Source organism: Abramis brama (genome assembly GCF_963993115.1).
Source record: "Abramis brama genome assembly, chromosome: 15".
Classification (NCBI taxonomy): Eukaryota; Metazoa; Chordata; class Actinopteri; order Cypriniformes; family Leuciscidae; genus Abramis; species Abramis brama.
In genome coordinates this window covers 17,388,997-17,415,398 of record NC_139977.1, presented here as the reverse complement: position 1 = coordinate 17,415,398, position 26,402 = coordinate 17,388,997, and the positions used below count along the sequence as shown (strand labels likewise).

The 26,402-nt window shown below is 38.0% G+C and overlaps 3 protein-coding genes across 3 annotated transcripts; 2 read left to right on the top strand and 1 right to left on the bottom strand.

Annotated features, from left to right (window-relative positions):
* Positions 1-1,043: 1,043 nt before the first annotated feature.
* On the top strand, positions 1,044-3,357 carry LOC311097679 (N-acetyllactosaminide beta-1,3-N-acetylglucosaminyltransferase 2; the record flags this gene model as incomplete). The annotated part of the gene is made up of 2 exons (XM_084137521.1): positions 1,044-2,394; positions 2,974-3,357. The coding sequence occupies one exon, from the start codon at positions 1,044-1,046 to the stop codon at positions 2,367-2,369; it is 1,326 nt and encodes a 441-aa protein (XP_083993647.1). The 3' UTR covers positions 2,370-2,394; positions 2,974-3,357.
* A 2,572-nt stretch (positions 3,358-5,929) lies between these two features.
* sart1 (spliceosome associated factor 1, recruiter of U4/U6.U5 tri-snRNP) lies at positions 5,930-15,739 on the top strand. The gene is made up of 20 exons (XM_084137557.1): positions 5,930-6,451; positions 6,938-6,992; positions 7,122-7,177; positions 8,163-8,289; positions 8,401-8,506; positions 8,598-8,675; positions 9,913-10,012; positions 10,146-10,288; positions 10,909-11,115; positions 11,199-11,302; positions 11,383-11,531; positions 11,661-11,785; positions 12,659-12,823; positions 12,909-13,019; positions 13,108-13,195; positions 14,505-14,595; positions 14,689-14,824; positions 14,907-14,996; positions 15,297-15,418; positions 15,498-15,739. Exons 1-20 carry the CDS (start codon positions 6,184-6,186, stop codon positions 15,514-15,516), a joined length of 2,340 nt encoding a protein of 779 aa, XP_083993683.1. The 5' UTR covers positions 5,930-6,183; the 3' UTR covers positions 15,517-15,739.
* Positions 15,740-16,956: 1,217 nt separating this feature from the next.
* On the bottom strand, positions 16,957-25,775 carry hif1al2 (hypoxia inducible factor 1 subunit alpha, like 2). The gene is made up of 15 exons (XM_084137666.1): positions 25,404-25,775; positions 24,620-24,905; positions 23,206-23,432; positions 23,000-23,130; positions 22,829-22,913; positions 22,647-22,723; positions 21,986-22,161; positions 21,784-21,890; positions 21,324-21,471; positions 20,251-20,408; positions 20,093-20,166; positions 18,440-18,687; positions 18,272-18,344; positions 17,818-17,935; positions 16,957-17,736 (listed from the first exon to the last, which is right to left on the bottom strand). Exons 2-15 carry the CDS (start codon positions 24,718-24,720, stop codon positions 17,471-17,473), a joined length of 1,989 nt encoding a protein of 662 aa, XP_083993792.1. The 5' UTR covers positions 24,721-24,905; positions 25,404-25,775; the 3' UTR covers positions 16,957-17,470.
* Positions 25,776-26,402: the final 627 nt, after the last annotated feature.

Sequence of the window (26,402 nt, the reverse complement as noted above, 5' to 3'; positions counted from 1 at the left end):
TAAAGCAGGGATTATGCAAAAAGGCTTTACATGTAACATTGGTGGGTGTGGCTTATCTGCCACCTCAAATCACCTGTGACATGCAAATGTTCTCATTTAGTATCTGCACCTGTGAAGACATTGAGAGGCAATCCTGCTCTATGGTTTAATTTCAACACCCCACCAACAGAACCAGGATATAATGTTTGCACAAGAAAAGGCCAATTTACTATTTACACATTCCTGATGCCATACACAACCAGCATGGAAAGACACCGGGGACCTCTGAGGACTTGTCAAGAAAGAATGGGAACTGCATGGGGAGAAAATTCAAGATAACTGACAGACATTTACTACAACCATCAGAGCAACTGAACCTCTAATCTGAAGGTATTGTGAATGACTTCTCTACAGTATTACAGAGGATTTTTGTAGGATAAATCTTTCAGTTATCTCACAGCTGAATATTTAACTTCAGCTAAAAAGGTGAATGTATTCTTAAAAATGTGTTTTTTATTTATTTAATTAATGTGTTATGTATTATTACTAATGCATTGAGTAAATTTATCATGCATTTTCTGAGTACAGCTGTACCAAGTATGTCTGAAATATTATGAAATCCCAAATGTTGTGGGAAATAGTTTTCCCAGAAATATTTTCCTGGTAAAAGAAAAGAAAAAGAAAACTGGATATTTTTTTTGCCATCCCAGATTAGTGTGCTTCAGTTGCCCAAGGGAAGATAAATTAAATAGTGCTGTAAGCAAGGCTTTTCCATATGCAGAGTAAATGTTGTGGTCTTAAAGTACATGATATAAATATCGTGGGCGGTAGGATGCTATGGACGTTGCCTGGTCAGGCGCACATAACGAGTCTCACGAGGAAAAAACCATGGAGATGGATTTCTTCAGAGACTTCCTCCTAGTGGCAGAAGCCCTAGTATTTTGTTCTAATAAAAACAGCTTGGCCTGTCTGAGCTTTCTCATCTGTAATTCACTGTAATTTGATGGGGTGTATTAAATATCCATTTGCACTACTTCTCAATGTTTTCCATTCTCTTCCAGTCCATGGCACGCTCCAGGTGTAATGGAAAGATCCTATGTCTGTGTCTCTTGCCTTGTGTGATGGTAAGTCACCTGTTGATCTACATCATGGTGTCCATATTTGTGGCCGTCTCCTACTCCCCTCCTCTACCGCAGCTGCCCCTCCATTTCATTGCCACCGGAGCCTCTGCAAACTCGGGAGCTCTTGCATCCCATCCAGTTCAGCCCTTCTGGAATCTCAGACTAGAGGACGGGGCACTGTGGAACCGCCTGCAGCACATTTGGGACAGAGAACACAACCCCATATTGAGAGGTAACTGCACAAGGTACAAATGTCCAAGCCTTGATGCAATACAACCCCAAGAGATGGGAAAAACTGGTGCTTGTGAACAAGACAAGACTTGGGCGTCTCACCTGCCCGATTTTAACACCCTTCCTGAACAAATGAAGGATTTTGTCCTGTCCATGCACTGTAGGCGTTATGCTATCCTTGTGGATCAACCCAACCTGTTTTTCGGGCAGGACTCTGAAACGCTGTTCCTTCTGATGGCGATTAAGTCACAAGTTGGAAACTTTGAGAACAGACAGGCCATCCGAGAGACATGGGGAAGGAGCGGCCGGATCCAAGGGGACGGCGGAGGAAGAGGCTGGTTCATACACACTGTCTTCTTGCTTGGGAGGCAGGACACAGATACAGGGCCTCATCCGGACCTGAGTGCCCTATTGAAGTTGGAGAGCAGCACCCATAAGGACATCCTGCAGTGGGATTTCAAAGACACTTTCTTCAACCTCACCCTGAAGGATGTCCTCTTCTGGGACTGGTTTTCACAACACTGTCCTCATGTCCACTTCATTTTCAAGGGAGATGATGATGTGTTCGTTAGGACTAAGGCTCTGCTGGACTACTTAGACCATGTTGGAGAACAAAAAACACTTCAAAATAAAACGAAAGGATGGGACGATTTCATTGTAGGGGATGTTATTGCCAATGCCTGGCCCAATCGGCAGCCTTATACAAAATATTACATACCCGAAAGCTTCTATAAGGGAACGTATCCCGCGTATGCAGGAGGTGGAGGGGTGGTTTACACTGGTGCTTTAGCCATGCGTCTGCAGGAGGTCTCACGTTGGGTCAGCTTGTTTCCCATTGACGATGTTTACTTAGGAATGTGCCTTCACAGGCTCGGCGTATCCCCCACTCATCATTCGGGTTTCCTCACCTTCGACCTTCCAGAGGATCTGCGGGGAAAGCCGTGTGCATATCATAATGTTCTCCTAGTGCATAAACGCACCCCAAAAGAAATGATAACTCTGTGGAAGGAGCTGCTGGTTCCTCCTCAGGAGTGCTAGTGTAAAGCAGGGCAGCTTGTTCAAGGTAAATGATGCAGCTGGGACCCAGACTTCAGAGTTATGTTCGTTTTCACCACAAGGTATTTTCAATTGGGTGTGTTAATTTGCATAAAAAGGCCCTTGTTTTTCTCTGATGTTGGGCTGTGTGTGCAGTGGTCATTATGAGAAGATCAAATTAGGATGGCAAGACAGCAGACAAGCTAAAAATGGCATTGGAAGTCACAATGGCTGACTTCACAAGAGATGGTTCTTCTGGAATGGCTCTTGTTTTATGGGAATAAGAATGAATATAGTGGACAATTAAGGAGTCTCTTGTTATTTTTTTATTTTTAAGATTAGAGGTTTGTGGCCCAATTAGGATCTCATAATGGAGCAAATCAAAAACTGTCATGAACATAATTCTGCTTTGTATTTCATTAAAAAGCTATGGAACTGCTTTATGTTAAAAACAAAACAAAAGCTTTACTATTTTATTTGAAATGTTTCAGAGGTTTGTTTAGAACGTTTTTAGACAATATTTTTTACACTCGTAATCTACTGTATATTTTTTGCTCTGTTTGAGTTTTACATAATATATGTAATTTTCCTTTGTTTCCTTTGCAAGAATTGCCAATGTGGAAATGGAGTATCTGGACTCCATTTTGGAGAGGCAAAATGATCTGGATGCCTGAACACCCTACAGACATTGTCATATGGTTTAGGCCTTGTGGGCCCAATTATAGCCTGGTGTTGTTGGAGGCATACTGAATTACAACAACAAAACATAATAATGGGAAATAATGAATGACAATAATTAATAATGAACAATGTATTATTTGTTTGATTGGTCATAGAATTTAGGCCTACTTTAATAATAAAGTATATTTTAAATGTTTGTGCATTGATCCGATTCATGTAATTGAATGGTTTAGAGCATTTTTTGATCTCAGAATTTCATTATGTTTGTTTTATTATTATAATCTCTGTGTTTTCATTTGCCTTGAATGGCTCACTGTCAGTGTATGTTTATTTTTAATAGTGGAAATGGCCCTCTTCATTTTTGCTTGATCAGAAAGTCACATTCATCCTCCAAATGTTTGTTAGTAATAATGCCAAAAGAAGCTTGTATATTCTTAAGTAAAGACAGACATTGAAGTAAAAGATATTAACCTCTATTAGTTAAACTGTTGTTGTTTTTTCACCAAAGAAATTATATATATATATGTGTGTGTGTGTGTGTGTGTGTGTGTGTGTGTGTGTGTGTGTGTGTATTTATATGTATAACACACATATATTATATAACCAAACTTTTATTTTATATTTGACTAATCACAATTAATTGATTTGACAGATAGACAGACACACATATATAATTTAAAATGTATTAGAATTCACACATGTAGGCTATACACACATACAGTGAGTAAAATAAGTATTTGAACACCCTGCTATTTTGCAAGTTCTCCCACTTAGAAATCATGGAGGGGTCTGAAATTGTCATCGTAGGTGCATGTCCACTGTGAGAGACATAATCTAAAAAAAAAAAATCCAGAAATCACAATGTATGATTTTTTAACTATTTATTTGTATGATACAGCTGCAAATAAGTATTTGAACACCTGTCTATCAGCTAGAATTCTGACCCTCAAAGACCTGTTAGTCTGCCTTTAAAATGTCCACCTCCACTCCATTTATTATCCTAAATTAGATGCACCTGTTTGAGGTCGTAAGCTGCATAAAGACACCTGTCCACCCCATACAATCAGTAAGAATCCAACTACTAACATGGCCAAAACCAAAGAGCTGTCCAAAGACACTAGAGACAAAATTGTACACCTTCACAAGGCTGGAAAGGGCTATGGGGAAATTGCCAAGCAGCTTGGTGAAAAAAGGTCCACTGTTGGAGCAATCATTAGAAAATGGAAGAAGCTAAACATGACTGTCAATCTCCCTCGGACTGGGGCTCCATGCAAGATCTCACCTCGTGGGGTCTCAATGATCCTAAGAAAGGTGAGAAATCAGCCCAGAACTACACGGGAGGAGCTGGTCAATGACCTGAAAACAGCTGGGACCACCGTTTCCAAGGTTACTGTTGGTAATACACTAAGACGTCATGGTTTGAAATCATGCATGGCACGGAAGGTTCCCCTGCTTAAACCAGCACATGTCAAGGCCCGTCTTAAGTTTGCCAATGACCATTTGGATGATCCAGAGGAGTCATGGGAGAAAGTCATGTGGTCAGATGAGACCAAAATAGAACTTTTTGGTCATAATTCCACTAAACGTGTTTGGAGGAAGAAGAATGATGAGTACCATCCCAAGAACACCATCCCTACTGTGAAGCATGGGGGTGGTAGCATCATGCTTTGGGGGTGTTTTTCTGCACATGGGACAGGGCGACTGCACTGTATTAAGGAGAGGATGACCGGGGCCATGTATTGCAAGATTTTGGGGAACAACCTCCTTCCCTCAGTTAGAGCATTGAAGATGGGTCGAGGCTGGGTCTTCCAACATGACAATGACCCGAAGCACACAGCCAGGATAACCAAGGAGTGGCTCTGTAAGAAGCATATCAAGGTTCTGGCGTGGCCTAGCCAGTCTCCAGACCTAAACCCAATAGAGAATCTTTGGAGGGAGCTCAAACTCCGTGTTTCTCAGCGACAGCCCAGAAACCTGACTGATCTAGAGAAGATCTGTGTGGAGGAGTGGGCCAAAATCCCTCCTGCAGTGTGTGCAAACCTGGTGAAAAACTACAGGAAACGTTTGACCTCTGTAATTGCAAACAAAGGCTACTGTACCAAATATTAACATTGATTTTCTCAGGTGTTCAAATACTTATTTGCAGCTGTATCATACAAATAAATAGTTAAAAAATCATACATTGTGATTTCTGGATTTTTTTTTTAGATTATGTCTCTCACAGTGTACATGCACCTATGATGACAATTTCAGACCCCTCCATGATTTCTAAGTGGGAGAACTTGCAAAATAGCAGGGTGTTCAAATACTTATTTTCCTCACTGTATATTACATAAACTTGACAGCACTGATAGACAGACAGATAGATAGATAGATAGATAGATAGATAGATAGATAGATAGATAGATAGATAGATAGATAGATAGATAGGGTGTGAGGTAGGCTACTATTTAAAAATGCTTTGGTAGAATATTTATTGTGAATAGTGCTGAACTAAAAATATTTCTCTTCAAGCTCATATATCTTCCATTAATAAATTGAAAACATGTTATAGTATAGTAGGCCTAGTATTTTACAAATAGCCTAGCCTATTTTACTTTATTGAACGGTTTAAAAGCCAATTAGTAATTTTGCATTTTGCGAATTATTAGATTTAGCCTACATGCTACAAAAAAGTTATTGCTATACTTTCTCATTATATTATTCTCATACCATTTAAATGAGTTTCTGCCAAAGACTGTAGGCTATACAACGTTTTTTTTTTTTACTGAAGAAACTCAAAAGTGTGGAATACTACAAGACTGCGTTGTACAGAACAACATCTTCCATACTGGTAGGTGGCGCTGCAACACCCTCTTAGTCCATTTAACCCGGAAGTTATCAGAGCAGCACAGCGTTCATCAAACGATTGCGTTATTGCGGTAGTGATAGTCGTGTTTGTTTGGTGTTTACATTTTTCAACAAAAATAAATGCGAAATAATGCGTTAAAACCCCGATAATAGAATCTGGACCTGATACTACGATGTCTTTGTACTGTTGATATTAGGTAAAAAGTTACTTCTTTGCCGTATTATAATCGACTAAAGTTCATTAGAGAGACGCATAAAGCACATTTAGTCTGTAAACAGAACCGAAATGGGTTCATCAAAGAAACACAAAGAAAAGGAGAAAGACCGGGATCCCGAGGATCGGCACCGTGAGCACAAGAAACACCGTCACAAGGATCGAGACAAGGACAAGGAGAAGGAAAAGGACCGAGAGCGAGAGAAGAGAAAGAGATCCCGATCCAGAGAGAGGAGCAGCCGGGGAGCAGAGAGAGACAGAAGCGGTAAAGCAGAGAAGAGCAATGCAGAGCCACGAGTCAAGAAAGAGAAGCTTGATCCTGCTTTCGAGGACCACAGCGGTCAGTCGTCCTGTCCACCCCGTAGTTTCTGACAAACTGCCATAATTACTACAGTAAAACTGTGTTGACTTGGTGTTCTGCTACACTGTCATCAAAATCAAAATGTAGACGGCATGTTTGAGCCTTATAGTTATAGGCCCGGTTTCACAGACAGGGCTTACATTAAGCCAGGGTAAGGCCTTTTGTTCAATTAGGACATTTAAGTAGATTTATAAACGTGCCTTAGAAAAAAACATATGTGCTTCTTGAGACTAAACAATGGCAGTGACATATTTAAAGATATGTCGGTGCAAGTTGCTTTCAGTTAAAACAGCTCAAACATGCACTTCAGTCTGGGAAACCAGCCTTCATCTTATCCAAATTTCTTACTAAAATCCACCATGGTAGCCCATACATTTCTTTGTCCTACTACATTTATGGCATGCAATAATCTTTAAGGCCTTGACATTGTACTGTATTCATGTACGTCAACATTTTGTGTTGCAGAGCCAGGTCCCAAATCTGCTGGTGGTGATGCTTCGCTCAGCATTGAAGAGACCAAGTATGTAGCATACTGTCATTTGTAATTATGAGAGGGGAATGTATAATTAATTAAAATACATGTATGCTATATATATATATATATATAAATAAATAATATTACTAAATGCTATTACTCTTTGTTTTGCAGTAAACTGAGGGCCAAACTAGGTTTAAAACCCCTTGATCTCAATGAAAACAAGAAAGGTAAGAATTTGATGGTCATGTTTTATCAAACTGCTGTTTTATACACTACTGTTTAAATTTTGGGGACAGGAAGATTTTATAAAAATAAAAAAAAACTTATTAGCAATGATTCATTAAAAGGGTCATGAACTGCATTTTTTTTTAACAATGTTTCCTGAGGTGTATTTATAATCTTTATTTTTATTACATAAATTATTTTCCTAATTTAGAAATAAAAGGCCATTTTCTACCCTGATTTGAATGCTGTTTGAAGGGTCGTGTCTGATTTGAGACTTCAGTGTAAACGCCCACTGCTATGATTAGCTAACATCTTTGCATATGAAATAAGTATTACATGTGGAAATCTCTTGGAATTTTTTACTATGTTTTTACTATTACAGCTGTTGAGATTAACTAATTGGGCGTTGATTATAGCATTATATTTAGATCTACTCTCGTCGCATGAAAGATTGCAGCCATGAGCATTGTAGCCGTTGATCTCGTCAATGCAACTTGATTTCTATACTCTCACGAATGCTTTCATCAGAACTAACAGTTCAAACATGATGCAAATAAGAGATTCATTGTGCAGTGCAGACAGCGCCATTGATTATAACGAGTTTTGTCGAAACTCCTTTGGCGAATGTTTCCTGAGTTGCAAATAAGCATATCAGAATGATTTCTGAAGGATCATGTGACACTGAAGACTGGAGTAAAGATGCTGACAACTCTGCTTTGTAATCACAGGAATCAATTACATTTTTAAATATATTAAAATGGAAAAAAGTTATTTTAAGTTGTAATAATATTTCATAATATTACTGTTTTTTTTTTTTTTCATCAAATAAATGCAGCCTTGGGCACAAAGAGAATTTCAAAAACATAACAGATCTTTTTGACCCAAACTGTAGAACGATAGTGTTCTACAGTGTTGTATGCATTGCTTTGAATGTAATCTTATTTGAAGCATTTCTTCTAAATCTATAATTGTTTGCTGGTTCCTCAGAGACTGGAACCAAGGAGGAGCCCCTCGTGGCCGAGACCATTAATCCTGTCCATATCAAACAGCAGGCTGAGATTAGAGAGAAACTGGCTGCTCTCAAAGAGAAGCGTCTGCTCAATAAGAAACTGGGGTAGGATATTGTTGCCACCTGCAATGGATAATAAAACTTTCAATATGTTATTCAAACTAAATCAAATGCTAAATTGTACTAACATCCGTCTGTTTGTTGTGTTGTTTTCAGGAAGGTGAAGGCGCTTGGGGATGAGGAACCATGGCTGGACGACACAGCAGCCTGGGTAGAGAGGAGTCGCAAACTGGCCAAGGAGAAGGAGTTGGCGGAAAAGAGGGTGAGAATAGACAACCAGATGGCTAGCTTTGTCTCGCTTTTCCTTTATCTGTGTTTTTATTTTGTCTTCTGTGTAATCCCTCTCTTAACAGGCCAAACTCCTAGAGGAGATGGATGAAGAGTTCGGTGTGAGCAATCTGGTCGAGCAGGAGTTTGCACAGGAAAAGAGGGTGTGTGAGCTTATTGATACTTTCTTGCTGTTCTCCAGTCAGAGTTTTATCCAGCTGTTCTCAACCTTTTCTCAACTCCCAAGTGCCCCAAGACAACATTTTAAATGCAACCTGAAATATTTCTGTTACTTCTGCTGTAATGAAAAATCTACTCATTTTCAGACTTGCTGGTTATTAAATGGATATTTCACCGCTGGAAAGATGAATGTGTATTTAAATTGGGTCATTTATGTATTAGAAATGTGAAATTACTTTAGAAGTTGGTGTCGCCTACCGGTTACAGAGGGCAGTATCAGAAGAAATGATACAACTAGGCTACTAGTTTACTCGAAACTGAAAAGACGCAGTTTTATCATGAGATCCATTCCCACCCCTAATGGTCGGGTTGAAAACATGCGGAAATAGCTCCTACTACTGGCTGAAGGCCAAAAAAGCCTCCGATGATGCAAAATGACGATTTTTGCGTCATCTGAGTTTTTTTTTCCGGACACACAATCCAGAAATCTCTCGTCTCGGGGACATGAGGGAGGGAAGCACGGCCATTCGAAAATACTACCGGGTTTCTACTGATACAAAGCTTAATGCTAATCGGTGAAGTATCCCTTTAATGTCATATAATAATATATAAATATTATATAAAATAAATGTAGTTCTAGATCATTCCAGAAGCTTCAATGAGTTGCTGATTTTTTTTTTTTTTTTTTACTCACAGATAGTAGTTTCTACCCAATAAAATATTTCAGAGATTGCATAACTACAAAATGATAATTTTCTATCATTTCTATCAAATTATCATTAGAAAATTTTCATTACTTAAGATTTTATTAGTGTACGTGACTTTTCCATGTTTAGAAATCCTCAAATACAAGTTTTCCAAGATAGTGGCAATCCTGGTCTCTTAATTAAAGGTGATGTTTGTTTAGGGGGTGAATTAAAATAAGAAATATCTTGTTGTTTAACTGTTTTAGTTTATTTTAAATTATTTTAAGTCATCTGGGACCTTAATCAACAGTGAGAGGAACTAGCTTTGATCATGTAACTGTTGTTGAAGAAAAGGTTTCTTTAATTTATTTATATATATATATATATATGTGTATATATGTATATGTGTGTGTGTGTATGTATACATGCATACATACACATACACACACACACACACACACACAAAAAAAAATATATATATTAGTATTGCATATCCATTTATGTATTAATTCAGTTTAGCTGTTTTCCTAACCAGGACTCATACGGCTCACGCCATCTCAAAGGGCTCAAGGTTCAACACAAGATGGACTCTTTCAGAGAGGGAGAAACGGTTGTCTTAACTCTACAAGACAAAGGTAAGCTAACATGATGATGATGATGGTGAGGGTGGGTAAATGTTCTGTTGCTGTAGATGAATAAGCATCTGCTAAATCACTGACAGCACCTACACACACACTCACGGTTTCTCTGTGTGGGTGACTTTCACAGGTGTTCTGGAAGAGAAGGAGGACGTGCTGGTGAATGTGGGTCTGGTGGACAAAGAGAAAGCCGAGAAAAATGTGGAGCTGAAGAAAAAGAAGCCAGATTATAAACCTTATGAAGAAGAGGAGAGTGTGGATGACATGCTCGTTGTAAGATCGCCTTTTAACTTTGAAATTTCAAATTCGCTAGATGCATTAAAATATATTTAGGATGCTTTCTCACTAGCGCTTTTTGAGCGCACCCGGGTTCGATTGACGTCAGAGTTCAGTTGTTTGGATGATGTGAACGTTGTTTTCCAAACTCAATTGCGCACCAGTCCGTACCAGTGGTCGCATAAAAAGGGTGGTCTGGTACGCTTCATGTGAACTCCGTTACGGTACCCTGCTGAAACAAATGCAATCGTACCAAAACAATTTTTGCAGTACATTCGGGACAGATAGACGCAAGTGCCATTGTGCTGATGCTTTGGAAACAAAAACAAAGGTTCAAAAAAATAAAATCGAGCAATTGAACTCTGTTCCGGACCAGGCAATCAAACCAAGTGTGAAAGCACCCTTAAAGAATCTCACCTGGTAACACATCAGCACTTGATGTCACACTGCCTGAACAGTTTGCCTGAAATTTGGCATCACAACATTATAATGTAAAAGTTCTCCACTATATAAAAAAATCTCCACTATTAAAATACCACTGATATTGGCTGATAGCACTGTGCGCTTCTGTCTTTCTTAAACGTAACATTCTTATGTCATCTTTTAATTCTTTCTAGTTCAAGCCAAAGTCTGTGCTGTCCAAGTACGACGAGGAGATCGAGGGGGAGAAGAAGAAGAGTTTCAGGCTGAGTTCTGGAGGTTTTGTCGGGGGTGAGAGAGAGCGAGAGCTGCAGGCCATCAGAGAAAACCTGCACAATCAGGCCCAGTCTCTGGACATGCCCTCTCTCAGCCTCGCCACTGAATACTACACGCCACAGGAAATGGTGAGAAAGACGTTTGTTTAAGTGCACTCGGTTTTAAGTTTGATGTCATTCTTGACTGATTGTTCTGCCGTGCGTCACATCAGGTTGGCTTTAAGAAGACCAAACGCAAAGTCAAGAAAATCAGAAAGAAGGAGAGGGCTGGTGACCTCTTGATTGACGACACTCGAAGCACAGATTTTGGCTCCAGGTAAAGCCTTCACTTGCTTGCTGTTGAATACTACAGCGACACCACTGTTATTTCAACCCAAAACCGGTTCTGGCACTCAGGTCTCGAGGTCGAGGTAGAAGGCAAGATGAGGAGGAGGAGGGGGCGGCGGAGCCTGGATATGTTGCTTTGGAAACCAGCAGCAAGCCTAGGGATGTCCTCCAACAGTCGGATGACATTAGAATGGCCGACATGGACATTAGTGATGAAGGTAACAGAACGTTTGAATGATTTTTCGTTTTCCGAAGACATCCTTTTCTGTCTGTAGGGCTTCCCTTTGAAATTCAAATGAATTGCATCAGTATTCTCTGCACTCTCTCTTTCTCCTTGTCTTTCCCAGAGGACTTTGTGTCTCCAGAGCCTACTGCATTTGAAGAGGATGAAGCCGAGCAGGAGCTCCAGAAACAACTTGAGAAACAGAGGAAACTCAGGCAAAAACAGATGCTCAAAGACTCAGGAGAGAGGGTCAGCACTATTCAGTTCTGAAGCAATTCTTCTGCAATGCAGATAAAAATCCACATTTTTATTAATTATTCAAATGAGTCAGTTTTTACAACCCCAAGGCCATGTTTTTTTATTTTTATGGCAGTGGTTGAGTTATAAAACATGCACTTTTGCAGGACACCTCCCATCTAACAGATATCATTGAATCAGTGGCAGATTCTCGCAGCTGACCTGCACGACACACACACTTGGGGCAGATTTACTAAACAGCAAATTAACGTGAGAGTGCAAACCCATAAAAGCACCGATGGGAGTGGAAAATTCTGCGTGTGATCTACTGATGGCACTAAAATTAAAGAACACAGACGCAGCCGGATCATTTCCACAATGACCAACGCAATCTACCAAGAGCAGCACAAATTAGCATCTGGTTTAAGACATGTTTTTTTGGGGCGTTAAATAATGCCGCAAATACCAGTAAATTGACTAGCGTGAACCTTAGTAAATCGCCTTGCATGATTCATTTAAATACTCTCCTCCCATAAATTTTCCATCTGAAAGGGAAACTCCTACAAATGCATATGCAATAAGATTTTATCTTTGTCTTCAGTAAATCCTGACAGTAGTTTTTTAACGCCAAAAGAGGGTTTGCGCTGATGCAAGCTGTTAGTAAATCTGGCGCTTTATTCGCTACCATTTAGCCGCATCAGTTTTACAGGGTTTCACCCATTCTAAAATCTATAACTGTTGATCCCTCTTTTTAAAAGTAAACTGACTTTTTTCATGCAATTCCCTGTTGAACTAACTAAATACTACTATTTTTTTTTTTTTTTTTTTTAATAATTAACAATAAAACATTTATTCAGCTGTTTCTTTTGTACGTGGTGTTTTCAGGTGGCTGAGCACATGAAGCAAATGGAGATGGCAGAAGATGACGACAATGACCCTGACAAAAGGAACAACATTGTCTTCAATGCCACCTCCGAATTTTGTCGCACTCTTGGAGACATCCCAACCTACGGGCTGTCAGGCAACCGAGAGGACCAAGAGGATATTATGGTACAAACCATCCCAACACTTCCCTCTTGTGATATGTTTCTACACCTGCAGGTCTTGATGATTTTGATTTGTTTGGGTCACACAGGACTTTGAAAAGGATGTTGAGAAAGAAGGAGGTGGACAGTCAGACTCTGATATGGATGACAACGTGGGCTGGAGCACCGTCAACCTGGACGAGGAGAAAGTCCAGGCAGATGTGAGTCTTCCGCTCACCTCATCGACTGCAATTCTGTTGGAATGTGGAACCTTTTCTTTAATCTGATCTTTTCTGTTTTCTATTATAGTTCTCAACGGCATCCACAACTATTCTGGATGAAGAGCCCATTGTAAACTCTGGTCTCTCTGCTGCTCTGCTTCTGTGCAAAAACAAAGGTGAGAGATGAACCGAATCTGATTTTGAACTAGATAGAATGGGTTATAATGTCTGATTTATTAAAGGTGCCCTAGAATGGATTATTTTATAATGTTTCCTGGGGTGCCCTTATAATGTTAGTATGTTTTTTAGATCAAAATTTGTTATAATTTATAAATAAAAGGCATATTTCCTAGCCTGATTTCATCCCCTGATTTGAACACTCAGTTTGAAGGGGCGTGTCTGCTGTGAGACTGCAGTGTTGTTGCCCACTGCTGTGATTGGCTGACATGCTTGCATATGAAATATCTGGCATTACATGTAGAGCTATCTGGAAAACTTTTACTATTACAGCTTTTATACGTTTTTACTATTACAGCTATCGGGATTAACGAATCATGAGAAGTTTAAGTATTTAGATCTATTCCCATCACATAAAAGGTTGCAGTGATGACCATTGAGCAGATGACAGCCTGTTGATCGTGTGAATGAAGATCTTATCACTGCAATGCGATTTACTGATGCATAAACAGTGTTGAACGACTTTGAGAGAAAGATTATCTGTCTGAACTTGAACAATTACACATCAGAAATTCACATAACCCACTGGTTCTCCAGAGGCTCGGATGAAGGAGCTAACAAATATATTTTTGTGTTCATTTGTACATCCAAAGCCATCCTTCGTTCGCTCGTTTGCAAGCCACGATGTCTCTCGAGGAAAAAAAAATATCGCGCTGGATCTAGACAACACAGTGTAAATTATCGTTAATAAAATCACTACTTACCGCTTGCGGGAATATAACGTTTGAAATTGCCCCCCTTCGTCCGTTTGAGACACCAAGAGAAGCCTGGCTGCTTGATATTGTTCCAGGTTAGAAAAACAGTCCGTGGTGAAATGGGCAGAGCAACTAAACAACTTCGAATTAAACTGTAGCGGTATCCGATTATAGATAGATAGATTATAGATAGATCTGCCATTTTCACTATGATCCTCCTCCTGCTTGTTTCTTCACCTGCAGAACTTCTGATGATTCGGCTGCGTAGTTTCGCCTGGCACTGAGTATGGGCTGGCATATGCACATTTTTGGAGGCGTACATATTAATGATCCCGACTGTTGCGTCACAGTCGGTGTTATGTGGAGATTCACCTGTTTTTCAGGGGTGTTTTTCAAAAACGAGATTTAAATAAGAAAGAGAAAACTATGGTGTTTGAGACTCACTGTATGTCATGTCCATGTACTGAACTCTTGTTATTTAACTATGCCAAGATAAATTCAATTTCACATTCTAGGGCACCTTTAAAAATGTATATTTATTTAACCCTTTCAGGGCTGTTGGACACACAGATGCTTAAGGTGGCTCGTGTCAAAAACCCAAAACCAGTTCTGGCAAACGATAACTACTGCATCGAAGACAAGATGTGAGTAGATGTAGAAATACTTTCCCCAGTGGTTCTTCTTAAAAAAAAGAAAAGAAAAAAAGCCAAGCCTATTTCCTTTTCATTCTACTGCAGGAATATTGATGACAAGTACAGCAGGAGGGAGGAATACAGAGGCTTCACTCAGGATTTTAAGGAAAAGGATCACTACAAGCCTGATGTCAAGATTGAATATGTTGATGAATCTGGTCGCAAGCTGACCCCTAAAGAGGTTTGTGCACGTGTGGTTCTTCACCCATCACGTTATTTGATATCACTGCTACGAGTGCTCAGCTTCATGTGTCGTCCTCCAGGCTTTCAGACAGCTGTCCCATCGCTTCCACGGGAAGGGTTCTGGCAAGATGAAGACGGAACGGAGAATGAAAAAGCTTGAGGAAGAGGCGGTATGTTTTCTTCACATCGCCAAGCATATTAGAACATGTCGCCATTAAATGGAAGTTGCAATTAGTCTTTTCTTCCCTATTGTGATGAACAAAAAAAATGGAGGGCAGGACTTGTCCATCGGGAATTGATTAGATTGTTGTCGTTTGCTATTGCTGCAATCTCATGTGAAAAAATAAATAAATAAAAGATTTGTCAATTTTGATTTTTGGCTTTAATTGATGTGGGTCTTTTTTGGTGTGTATATACCACCATCTGTCTTGTCAATCTATTAAAGGTTTTTTCCCCCATTGTTTCTGCAGCTGCTGAAGAAGATGAGCAGCAGTGACACTCCTCTGGGAACCGTCGCTCTTCTGCAGGAAAAGCAGAAGTCCCAGAAAACTCCTTACATTGTGCTAAGTGGCAGTGGGAAGAGCATGAATGCGTACGTATTCATTCACCATTTCTATTCCATTCTATCTATATTCTGGTTGCTAATTGGTTTTATCTCCCTCTTTTCACAGGAACACCATAACAAAGTAAATCTAGATTCTGGAACCTTAGAACAGGCCTTTCACAGAAGATTTCTCAAAGAAAATGTACTCGTTTTAGCCGTCTCTTAAATGAATAAAGTCGCAACTAGTGATGTATATACAGACATTGTCCTGTGTGTGAATTTAAATCCCTTGATTAATTTCGTGATTCAGACAATTTCCTGTAGAACACTTTATTATTTTTTCTTCATTAAAAACTGTTGCGATTTAAACTGATCTAATATTATTCATGTATTACAAGCATTTTTGTTTGTTTTGTAGAGTTTTGAAAAAAAATAAGTACAATGTACTTATTGTGTCCATGTTGTATTTCAAAAACACTTGCTGCTATTAATGTGTGAAACGGGTAAGGTTAAGGACTGGTTTGGTGGTGTGGTTTGGTTTAAGGGTGGGTTAAGGTGTAAGGGAAGGCTCAACAGTCTAATTATAGATGTAATTACAGAAATTAATTATATAATATGTAATTATATGCAGGTATTTTAAAAATGAAATTACAATGAAAAAACATGCATTTACAATAAGTGCATTGCATCAAATTATTAATTTAAATATAAGTACATAGTAGTTAAGGACACCTAATATAAAGTGGGACAAAAATATGTATTATCAATGTACTATAAAATAAGTGTAGTGCCAGTAATTCTTAGCTATTGCTGTTCTTTGTGGTGTTAGATGATGCATTGCCATCTATTGATGTGGCTCAGCATGACCTTCAAAGAGTTTACATAAATTACACTAATACTGTTGAGTTTTAGACCGAGGTCTACACACTAATTAATTCCCTTACCCGTCTGACAAAAAAGAAGCACCTTGGGCATTAAATACAAAATATTTCCACCTAGTCTAAGCTGTTCATTAGCATGTTTTGCACTCTTCGCATCACCAAACAGCACTACACTACTAGCGTATCTAAAGGGGCAGCCGCCAATGAGCATGAGGATTCACACCGGGTCAAGTCATTTCAATGTGGGTGACCCACAACATGCATCATTAAAACTATATATGAAAAAGTAGAGTACTCTTGGAATGGACACCATTCAGATGACGCTTCTCGCGCACAACATTTTCTTAATGTGTAAACTTTTAAAATTAGCACCTACTATGCATCTTTAATTAGTATATTAATAATGTATTATGAATATTGTCATATTTTTCTGACTGATAAGATGGGAACAACTGAGAGTGCAAACACACTGGTGATCCGATTTAGTAACATTATGTACATAAAGCATGAAAAATTATGAATCAAGACATACTTTTGTGAAAGCTTTTATTCACAAAACGTTTTTATTTATTCATGAAGGTTTCTAGAATATGTTGAAATACAACACAGCAATGGTAGAAGACGCAAGACCATAATTACATATACAGAAGTGTCCATAAGTGATATGTTTTTAATGACACTACAAGTTTGAATAAACCATCAAAATATAAGGAAAATATTTTATTGTTTTTAAATATGATGTAAGAACAGAACACTTAACGTGGTTGAGGTATTTATCTGACAAAATTATTTGGCAAAAAAAGGCAGACTACAGCTACAGGTTTTATTTTACTATGCAAAAAAGTGCACAGAAAAACAAAAAGCTTGCATTGACTATACAACATAATCAGTCATTAATATTTAATATTAATAATACTTTTTTGCATGTGTTCTAAATGATGTCCATACAATTTGGCATGTTTCATTGCGATATCACAAATAATTGACTTCAAGCACAACTATACAATATACTTACAAAATCTGTTACAATTATTAAATAACTTTTGGTTACTACTGTACTACTTATGCTGTAACTTTAGAAAAGAGTCGTTTATAGCACAAAATCCAAGCTTTGCTCAAACTTTACTCCCATCACTCATGTTTTAGTAATGTACATTAAGGCAATGCTTGATGGTGTTGATTACTGGCAGTCATCATAAGACTTGTATTTTGTTTTGTATCAGCACCAAGGTACTCTTGAGGCCACTTGGTCCAGAACAGCTATAATTTCTGTCCCTTGGAGCAAATATGATGTGGGGTCAAGTGGAGCATTGACCTCACACTCCCACCCGCTCAAAATAGGTAGAGGCAAAGGTGCTGGGTCCATTTTTACATCAGAATGGTGTTTTCTGTTCTGTGGATGACGCATTGGATTCTCCAGAAGCGATCTGAACTTTGATCCAATTGGATTCAGGCCTCTGCGACATGGCCTCTTTATTGATCCATCTAGTGGAAATGCGGAAAATGCTAAATGTCTAATATAAATTGAGAAACTATTGTTTTATTGAAGTCTGGAAGCCATCTTACCAATGTTCCAGTATGTTCTGTTGGGTTGTTGTGAAACTTTCAGTGCATCTTCCCTCCAATTATATGTCTTGTTTTCAGTCAAGAATAGTTGATAATTGTGCTGTTTACAATTAGAAACCTGGAGGAAAAAAATCGTCCAATTACTTAACTTCATTTGACTGTATTGTCAGGGTTGTTTAAACTCAAAATATTCAATTCAAAAATTCAAATGCAATATGGAATATTAAATATTATCTTATACTTTATCTTAACAGTTGACACAATATTGCTCAATATTTTTACTAGTCAATTTTTGAAAATAGTTCCAAATTAAGTCTAAGCATAATCAATGGTTAATCTCAAAGCAACACACAGTGGCGCTTCTGTGCTGAATGAATCCACCAATCAAATTGAAGGACCGGAACTAACTGTAATATAAAGGGAATTTGCATGTACATGAGCACAGTGACAGTACCTTTGAAATTCTGTTCACAAGATCTAAGCTTTCATTCAACTGCTTGGCTGTTATCAGGTTAGTATCAGCGATCCTATGACAAAGGAAATCATTTTTTTATTAATAGATTGCAAAATGCATAAAGAGCATTACTGTACACCAGAAAATGACCTTTCTTATTAGACATACTTGTTTTTTAGAAAATAACGACTGACACTTTGTTGGGTATGTGTCAGACTCTTCATAGGTAGAAAGACTGTTCCCTCTGAATTCTGCAACCGAGGGTCCAGTTTTTGATGTGGACTGTTGAATGATGGTCCACACACATTTAGTTTGTCGCTATCCACCGTCCCGTCTAAAATGGGAGTCAGCAGGAAGTCCTCTCCGTGCATGGGAATGTATGGAGCCAGACTTTCCAAGTCTAACTCACACAGATCCTAAAGCACAACAAATAGGAAGGTTTACACAATATGTACATTACCGTTTAAAAATGTGTTCAGCATGGATGCATTTAATTTTTACTTTAAAAAACTTTTTACTTTAACTTCACTACATTTGAAAGACAAATATACTTTTTAATCCACTACATTTCTGTCAAGGTCCTTGAGTAGAAAGTTGTAACGTCAGTCATGGGATGATTTTGGTTGGAAATGAAAGTGGGGTTGATGTCAGAATCAAACGTCAGATTGACGTCAACATCCAACATGGGACAGACGTTGGATTTTGGTTGGAAATGAAAGTCAGGTTGACGTCTGAACCCAACCAACCCTACGTCGGTTGACGTCAGAACCCGACTGACGTTGGATTCTGACATCAACCCAATTTTCAACGTTGGGTTTGGTCATTTGTTTTGGAGCACACTAGCTTATAGTTAACAGTAAGGCTAACATTTTCATACTAAAAGCCAAAAAACTATAAATAGGGCACTATTTGAGAGGACAGTGTCCGAAATAGTCCGAAACTATTGTGGACGTTATTGAGTGCACTTATTCAATCTCACATTCAATCCCACCACTGGAACTGTGCTCTAGAAATAAATTTGGTATTAATATGAGGGTAGGCAGGCGTAGATTCAGAGGCATAAGGTACTGTAAGTATTACATACAATAACATGCAATAAAACAATGCATTGACATTTACTTTTTACTTCTGATACTTAAGTACTAGTACGAGTACTTCTGTACTTTTACTTAAGTAAAAATCGGTCTTTACAACTTTTACTATGAGTAATATTTGACCAGTAGTATGTACATTCACTCAAAAACTTTTACTTGTACTTTTAAGTTGTGTACTTTGTCCACCTCTGATCAAAAGTGACAGTAAAAATATTTAATGTTTCAAAAAAAGTTATATTTAAAATAAATGCCGTTGTTTTAAACTTTGTATTCATCAAAGAATCCTGGAAAAAAAATCACGGTTTCCAGAAAAATATTATACAGTACAACTGTTTTCAACATTGATAATAATGAGAAATGTTTATTGAGCAGTAAATCAGCTTATTATAATGATTTCTGAAGGATCATGTGACACTGAAGACTGGACTAATGATGCTGAAAAATCCAGCTTTGCCATCACAGGAATAAATTATATTTTAAAATACATTAAAATAGAAAAAAGTTATTTTAAATTGAAATAATATTTGACAGTAAAATTTACTGTATTTTTGATCAATGAAATTCAGTCTTTATGCAACATTAAAAAAAATCTTACCAACCCCAATCTTTGGAACAGTAGTGTAAATATGTTTGGTCTACGAGTACAGTAATAATTCAGTACCATTGTGTATATATCAAAATACTATGGTATTAACATCTGATACCACAGAACATTAAGGGTACTCACGCAATTGAAATTGCAGCACTCTTCTGTATTATGTGTGATCCCTCTGCAGCCATGAACTTCCTGTATGTCACCCTCTGAACAAAAAGACAATTCATCATCATTATAACTATTTTCAATTACATCATATCCTGTGATATTTTAATATCTGTTCATTGTACCTCTTTGCTTTAGGAGTATTGTAGGAATACTGTGCTCAGTTGATTTGGTTCTAAGGCCAAAAGGCGCAGGATGGGATTCTGGGTAAAGTGAATCCTTTGGCTTCAGAACTTGTTCTGTCTGCTCCAGTAAAAATGCTAAATCGGGCTGCTCCACTCCACTACAATATTATGAAGCGAACAAATACATTTTTTAAAAAATAAAACAACATAACTTCAGCCTTTTACACATTTAGGGCACATTTACATGACAACAATGTACTAAAAACTGAAAAGTTTTTCCTTTGTGTTTTTCACGTAGGCTACAGAGGACACCATTGTCAAAACTATCCCCCTTTACACGGATCCACAAAAACGACAAAAATTGCTGTATTATTCATGCCAGGCCAGTAGTCAGTGATAGTCACTGTCACTTTGTAAGGAAACAAACTAGGTGCCTATAGACTGAACACGTAATGACAACACTGTTTTCACAACTTCGCGTTTGTCAATACAATAGAGACAATAAACAATAAATAATTTCAAAAACTTGCACTTTGGATCCCATTTTCAAAAGTTTTCATTTTCAGGCCTGCAAACAGCCAAAACGTATAAAAAGTCTTCCGGTTTAAGATGAAAACTGTGTCGTGTAAACGGCCCCTTGGGATAAAAGCGTCTTCTAAGGAGCCGTTTACACAACAGTTTTCAACTAAAAACAGAAAACTTTTATGCGTTTTGGCCGTTCATACACAACAATGGTGCAAGCGCAAGTTTTTGAAACCGATACCTTTATTGTCTCTGTGTAAACTACAAAAACACGTATTTGTGAAAACGGAGACGTCATGCGCATGCGTATTACATGCGCCATCTACAGGCCTGGCATGCATAACACAGTGTTTTTAATCATTTTCACAGATCCGTGAGAACGGGATAGTTTTGACAACGTTGGCATCAGTTCACAAAAAAACATTATACATTGTTGTTGTATAAACGTACCCTCAGTAACTTACAATACATTTAAGGTATAGTTTCAGTATGTGTTGCTTGGGAATTTAACCAATCAATGTCCTTGGCATTGCTACTGGCAATTTTCTAACCTAAGAATGTAATTTATGCAGACGACACACTCTGGCACACCAGTACAACTGTTGCACACCACTGACGCGTCCGTCTCTGCCCAAACATAGCCACCGTGCCTGTGCAGCAGCCGATATTTCCCAGTCGACACCTGACCCGTGGAGAGCACTGTTCCGGACAGATATTTGAACATTATTAAAGACAGAGAGAAAAAAAGATTTTTTTTGTCATCATTTACTCATTCTCATGTAATTAAGTTCTTTCTCTAATAGAAAAGAGTTTAAAATAAAACATATAAAATAAAATAAAATGGCCATCCATGTTTCGCTGCCTATGGCCTGAGGTGTTGGGTTTCAAGTGGTTCGGAAAAAATAAAATAAAATAAATAAAATAAAATAAAATAAAATAAAATAAAATAAAATAAAATAAAATAAAATAAAATAAAATAAAATAAAATATCTTTGAAATAACAACTCTTACAGCAAATGTGTGCCTTGCGGATTTGCTGGCAGTCAGATGGATGATAGTACTGGTACACTGATTGACCCAACAACTCTGTGTCTCGAAAGCCGGTCAACTTCACAACCCTGAGCCAAAAAAGAGCTTCAAATATAAAGACGACTCAAAAAGGATCAAAGCAGTTAGCTTTTTGCACTTGAAAACTGCATGCGGAAGGTTGTACCTTGAGTGGCAGTAGGTGAACTTCATGTCTGGGCTGTGTACGCTCATAAACGTACTTGTATTCAGCGCTGCATCCACTTCAGTGATCTCCTGCATGGGCAGAACCCTGCACTGAAGAACTAGGCAACTGGATCCAAGTGTAGCCAACGTCTTTTTCTTTCCAGTACAGTGAATAATCTTCAGACAAAAGCAAAGATTCATTACATTTAATTCATTACATTTATATAGCACTTTTCTACTCAAAGCGCTTTACATATAGGGGGGAATCCCCTCAACCACCACCAATGTGCAGCATCCACCTGGATGATGCGACGGTCACGGCAGCCATATTGCGCCAGAACGCCCACCACACACCAACACTCAGTGGAGAGGAGACAGAGTAATGAAGCCAATCAGTCTATATAGGAATGATTAGAAGGCTATGATGATGGATAGAGGCTAATGGGCAAACTTGGCCTCGGTTTAACGTCTCATCCAAAGCATGGTGCTTTTTTTTTGACAGTATAATGTCCCCATCGCTATTCTGGGGCATTAGAATTGAGCACCCCTGCTGGCCTCACTAACACCTTTTCCAGCAGGAACCAAGGTTATAGCTGCTGGCAAAATGTGAAAACAATGTGGTCTTTTTACTTTTGCAAACAATGGAAAGAAGCCTTTCTTACTTTCCAAGGAGTCAGCTTCTGATTCATCACACTTTTTATTCTGAGGAGCACTTCACATTCCTGCTGTCCTTGGTTTCCTGAAATATTAGCAGCAAATCAAATCACCGGCACTAGGATAAACCAGCCTAGACCAGCATGGAAATTTATGGTCAAAACTGGTCTTTCCATCAAGAAGTGCTCACCCATCAGTCTCGTGAGGATGTCTTTGACCTCCATGTGATCACACGGATGCAAGAACTCAAACAAACTCCTCCCGATGCAATCCATCTGAAAGACAAACGTTTGGGATTTAATAACAATGCCAGTAAAGTCATTCCAAGTTCGTGCAATTCGTTTAGTTTTAGTGTCATCACCTGGTTAATTCCAGTGTGTGTAGTTACGCCCTTAGTGGTGAAGATGACCATGCCATTCAAAGACAACAAAACCACAAACCCTCCGAGGGCAGAATCTAGCAACTCCCTCTCATGAGATTTAGCCGATACTCCTACAATCACAATGTTCTTTAGAAAACTTGCTTTCTTTCAACCCGTGTTCTACTTTCAAGCCCTTTTCTTTCTACCTGGTGAAGGAGGAGAGGACTGTGTACAGTTGTCTGGTGTGTTCAGAAGACCCCTCAGGTGAAGGTAAGCGATTGTGAGGCGTATGACTGAAGCTTTGTCTCGCTGTCCGTCCATATCCGGGTCCAGAGGCAGAAGAGCAGTTAACTCCTCGAAGAGCTGACTCTCCTTCTTCCTTCTGCTCCGCGCCGCCAAGCGAGAACATGTTTTTCTCAATTCTGTGCAGACCCTGTATTTAAAGTTATGGTGAATTTGAACAACCACAGAAGAAATGATGAAGCATTTTTAACATAAACATGCAAACATTTTAAATTATATTGTTTTAGTTGTTTGAGCACGCTGCTGTTGACCCGATTCTCAACTAGCGTCATTCAGAGGAGGGAACATACACTAGAATCATCATCATTTTCACTGAAGGCAGAAGGCAGCACTGTTACTGATGGAAAAAGAGACGTCATGACTGCGTCACTTTGTCTTATCACTGCCAAGCGTAGTTGCCTGCAGCTTCTGATACAATGCCATGCCTTCTGATAATGCCTCCATGTGCATATGCTTTTACATGCTTTTTTTTTGTGCCTGAAAATGTAAATAAATAAAGGTAATAATAATTGGTAAAATAATTGCTGATATTTGCTGGTGTAATATGAAACTCACTATGAATTTATAAAATCATTTTCTTTATTATTTATTTATACAATTATTCTCTGCATTTTTTTCTCTGCTATAGCTTGTTTCCTGCAATCTAGCTTTCTAATATTGTTGGCTCTGTAACGACTGCTTTTGCTCCTAAGTCATTTTTGGATAAAAATGTCTTCTTTTAATTTATTTTCATTTTCATTTTATTTATTCTAATAAGAAGAATGAAAACATTCTTAAAACTGAAGGAAAAGGGCACTTTTAAGTATATTAACTATCAAGCGGCATGCAAATAATTGTCCAAATTCCTCTGTTAAACTTTTCAAACTTCTCAAAACTTTTGCATATAGTGCCTGGCTGATTTGTTGTTTGGGTATTATCTGAATATTTAATTCATTTGAAAAATATACTATGCATGATAACTGATGGAAATTGACAATCATTTGCATGCAAACAGAAAGTCTATGACTACATTTAGTTTATTTATAATGTTTGTTTTCTTCCGTCTTAAGCATTTTCATTTTTTGGAGATAAATTAGTTAAAGATAAAACTGAAATATTTTTAGTATGTACGTCTTGTCCCAATTCCTCAGGTTAGTTCTAATGAATGCATTGGCACTATTAAAAAAAACAAAAAAATATACAAATATTTGTAAATGCAGCTTCAGTGGAATACAGTAGACTCTAAATCCACAGTGTTTATATGCAATATTTGTTGTGTACAAAATCTTTTGTATTTGCATGTGACTATCATGAATTAAGATTAGTTTTTGTACTCACCTTCTTTTCTTCGGCTCAATGAACATTTGCTTTCTTCTAGCTTTTCCATGGCACTCTTCTCTCATTGGATCCCTAACCGTTTCCAAATGCTTTGAGGTCATTTTAATAACTTAAGATGACTCAAGTGATCATGTGCTCATGTCAGGCATGTTACCAGGTGGCATGTGGTCATACTCACTGTTTGTAATCTCTGGACATACTTGTGTTTATACCCATTTTCTCTGTCGAAGACCCTCCCTTCATGTTCCATGTGACAGTTGGCCATTAATCACCACTAGGTTTGCATCTGTCAAAACAAGATGGTTTTTTACTTTTCTGAGAACTCAGATCTTGTAGATTTGGTTTTGGAATAACGGCCACTCATGATTCTAGGAAAACTACTACCAGTTTAAAAAAGATTGCATACATTAATCCATATAAGCAATATATAAGAAAAATCCTTTTCTTATGTCCTGTGTGCTGGCAGTTAGCTAAGATAAAGACATAATTGACACTATCATATAAATACAGACAGTGTCAAGAGGTTTTGGCACTATTCCAGTCATTCAAACAAAGCACAAACACACATTTAGGGGTCGTAGATATTTTAACATTAAAATAAGAAGAAAACACTTTAAATAATCTATTAACATTCTTTAAAACATATGGAATTAATAAATACAACAAATACGACACATTGTACAACTAGTAAAATCTCCAATCATGCAAAAGGGCCGCTGAGTCATTTTAACACCCAAATCAAATCCGAAAACTAACAAAGTTGTACAAATGCTTGAAACATTACCTTCAAGTTAAACACTCTCCACATGGATCGCTGAAAACCATGTTTGAGTTTGGGCTTGTAATAGTAATCCATTGTCTGTTGCCCAAACATATCTGTAAGGATAAATTTCATAGTTGGTATCACTGCAGATGAGCTCTTCATTTTCATGTTGGTCCTTTGATACTTTTCCATGCACATTACTTTATCTCTGAAATGCAGATGTATGCATCTAACTTGAAGCATATTTTGGTCAAAGCAAATATATTTGTCTGTAAATAAATTCCAAGGATAAATTGTAATAGGATAAACTATAAAGGAATAAATTGTGCAAATAGTGCCTGATTTGCTCTGTTCTCCTTCCCCCCTGGTTAGGAGAATGAACATACAGGCAACAAGCGACGTGCCGCCCCAGTAACCTGTTGGATCTATGTGATTTATTGACATTTGCTTTCTGTGATTGGCTTGCTCTAAACCACAGCTTTGTTCACTGAGATAATGCATTCTGCTCAGACTACTTATTAAATAAGCACATGTCAGTTCTGCTAACCAACTATTTTGTTTTGCTAATAGGTGTTGTTTTTTTAACTAATAACAAGAGGTCTTTTTAATCTGCTTATGTTAAAGGACATCTACATTCAATTTTTATTTATATTATTAGATATTACATTTTATTAAAATTTGAGCATTTGACATTTCACCTCTTTTAGCAACCGACAAAAGAGAAAAGCTGAGTGTTTTGTTCTGAAGTGGCTATTGAATTGTGTATTGTTGCTGATGACGGTTCATCAGCAGGTGCTTGACCCGTTCAAAACAAGAGGTTACTATCTTCTCATCTGGCGCCACTGGGATCCTGTTGATGCCTAGATTCCACAATGAGCTCCATACCCACCCTTATAAGTGTGCAAATCTCCCATGGCCGGAATAAACACTGGGCTGATTTTAATGTTTGGGAATTATGCTTCATTTTTATGATAACATTCTATCAGAATAGTAAGGGGAATAGAAATTTATGGAATTTCA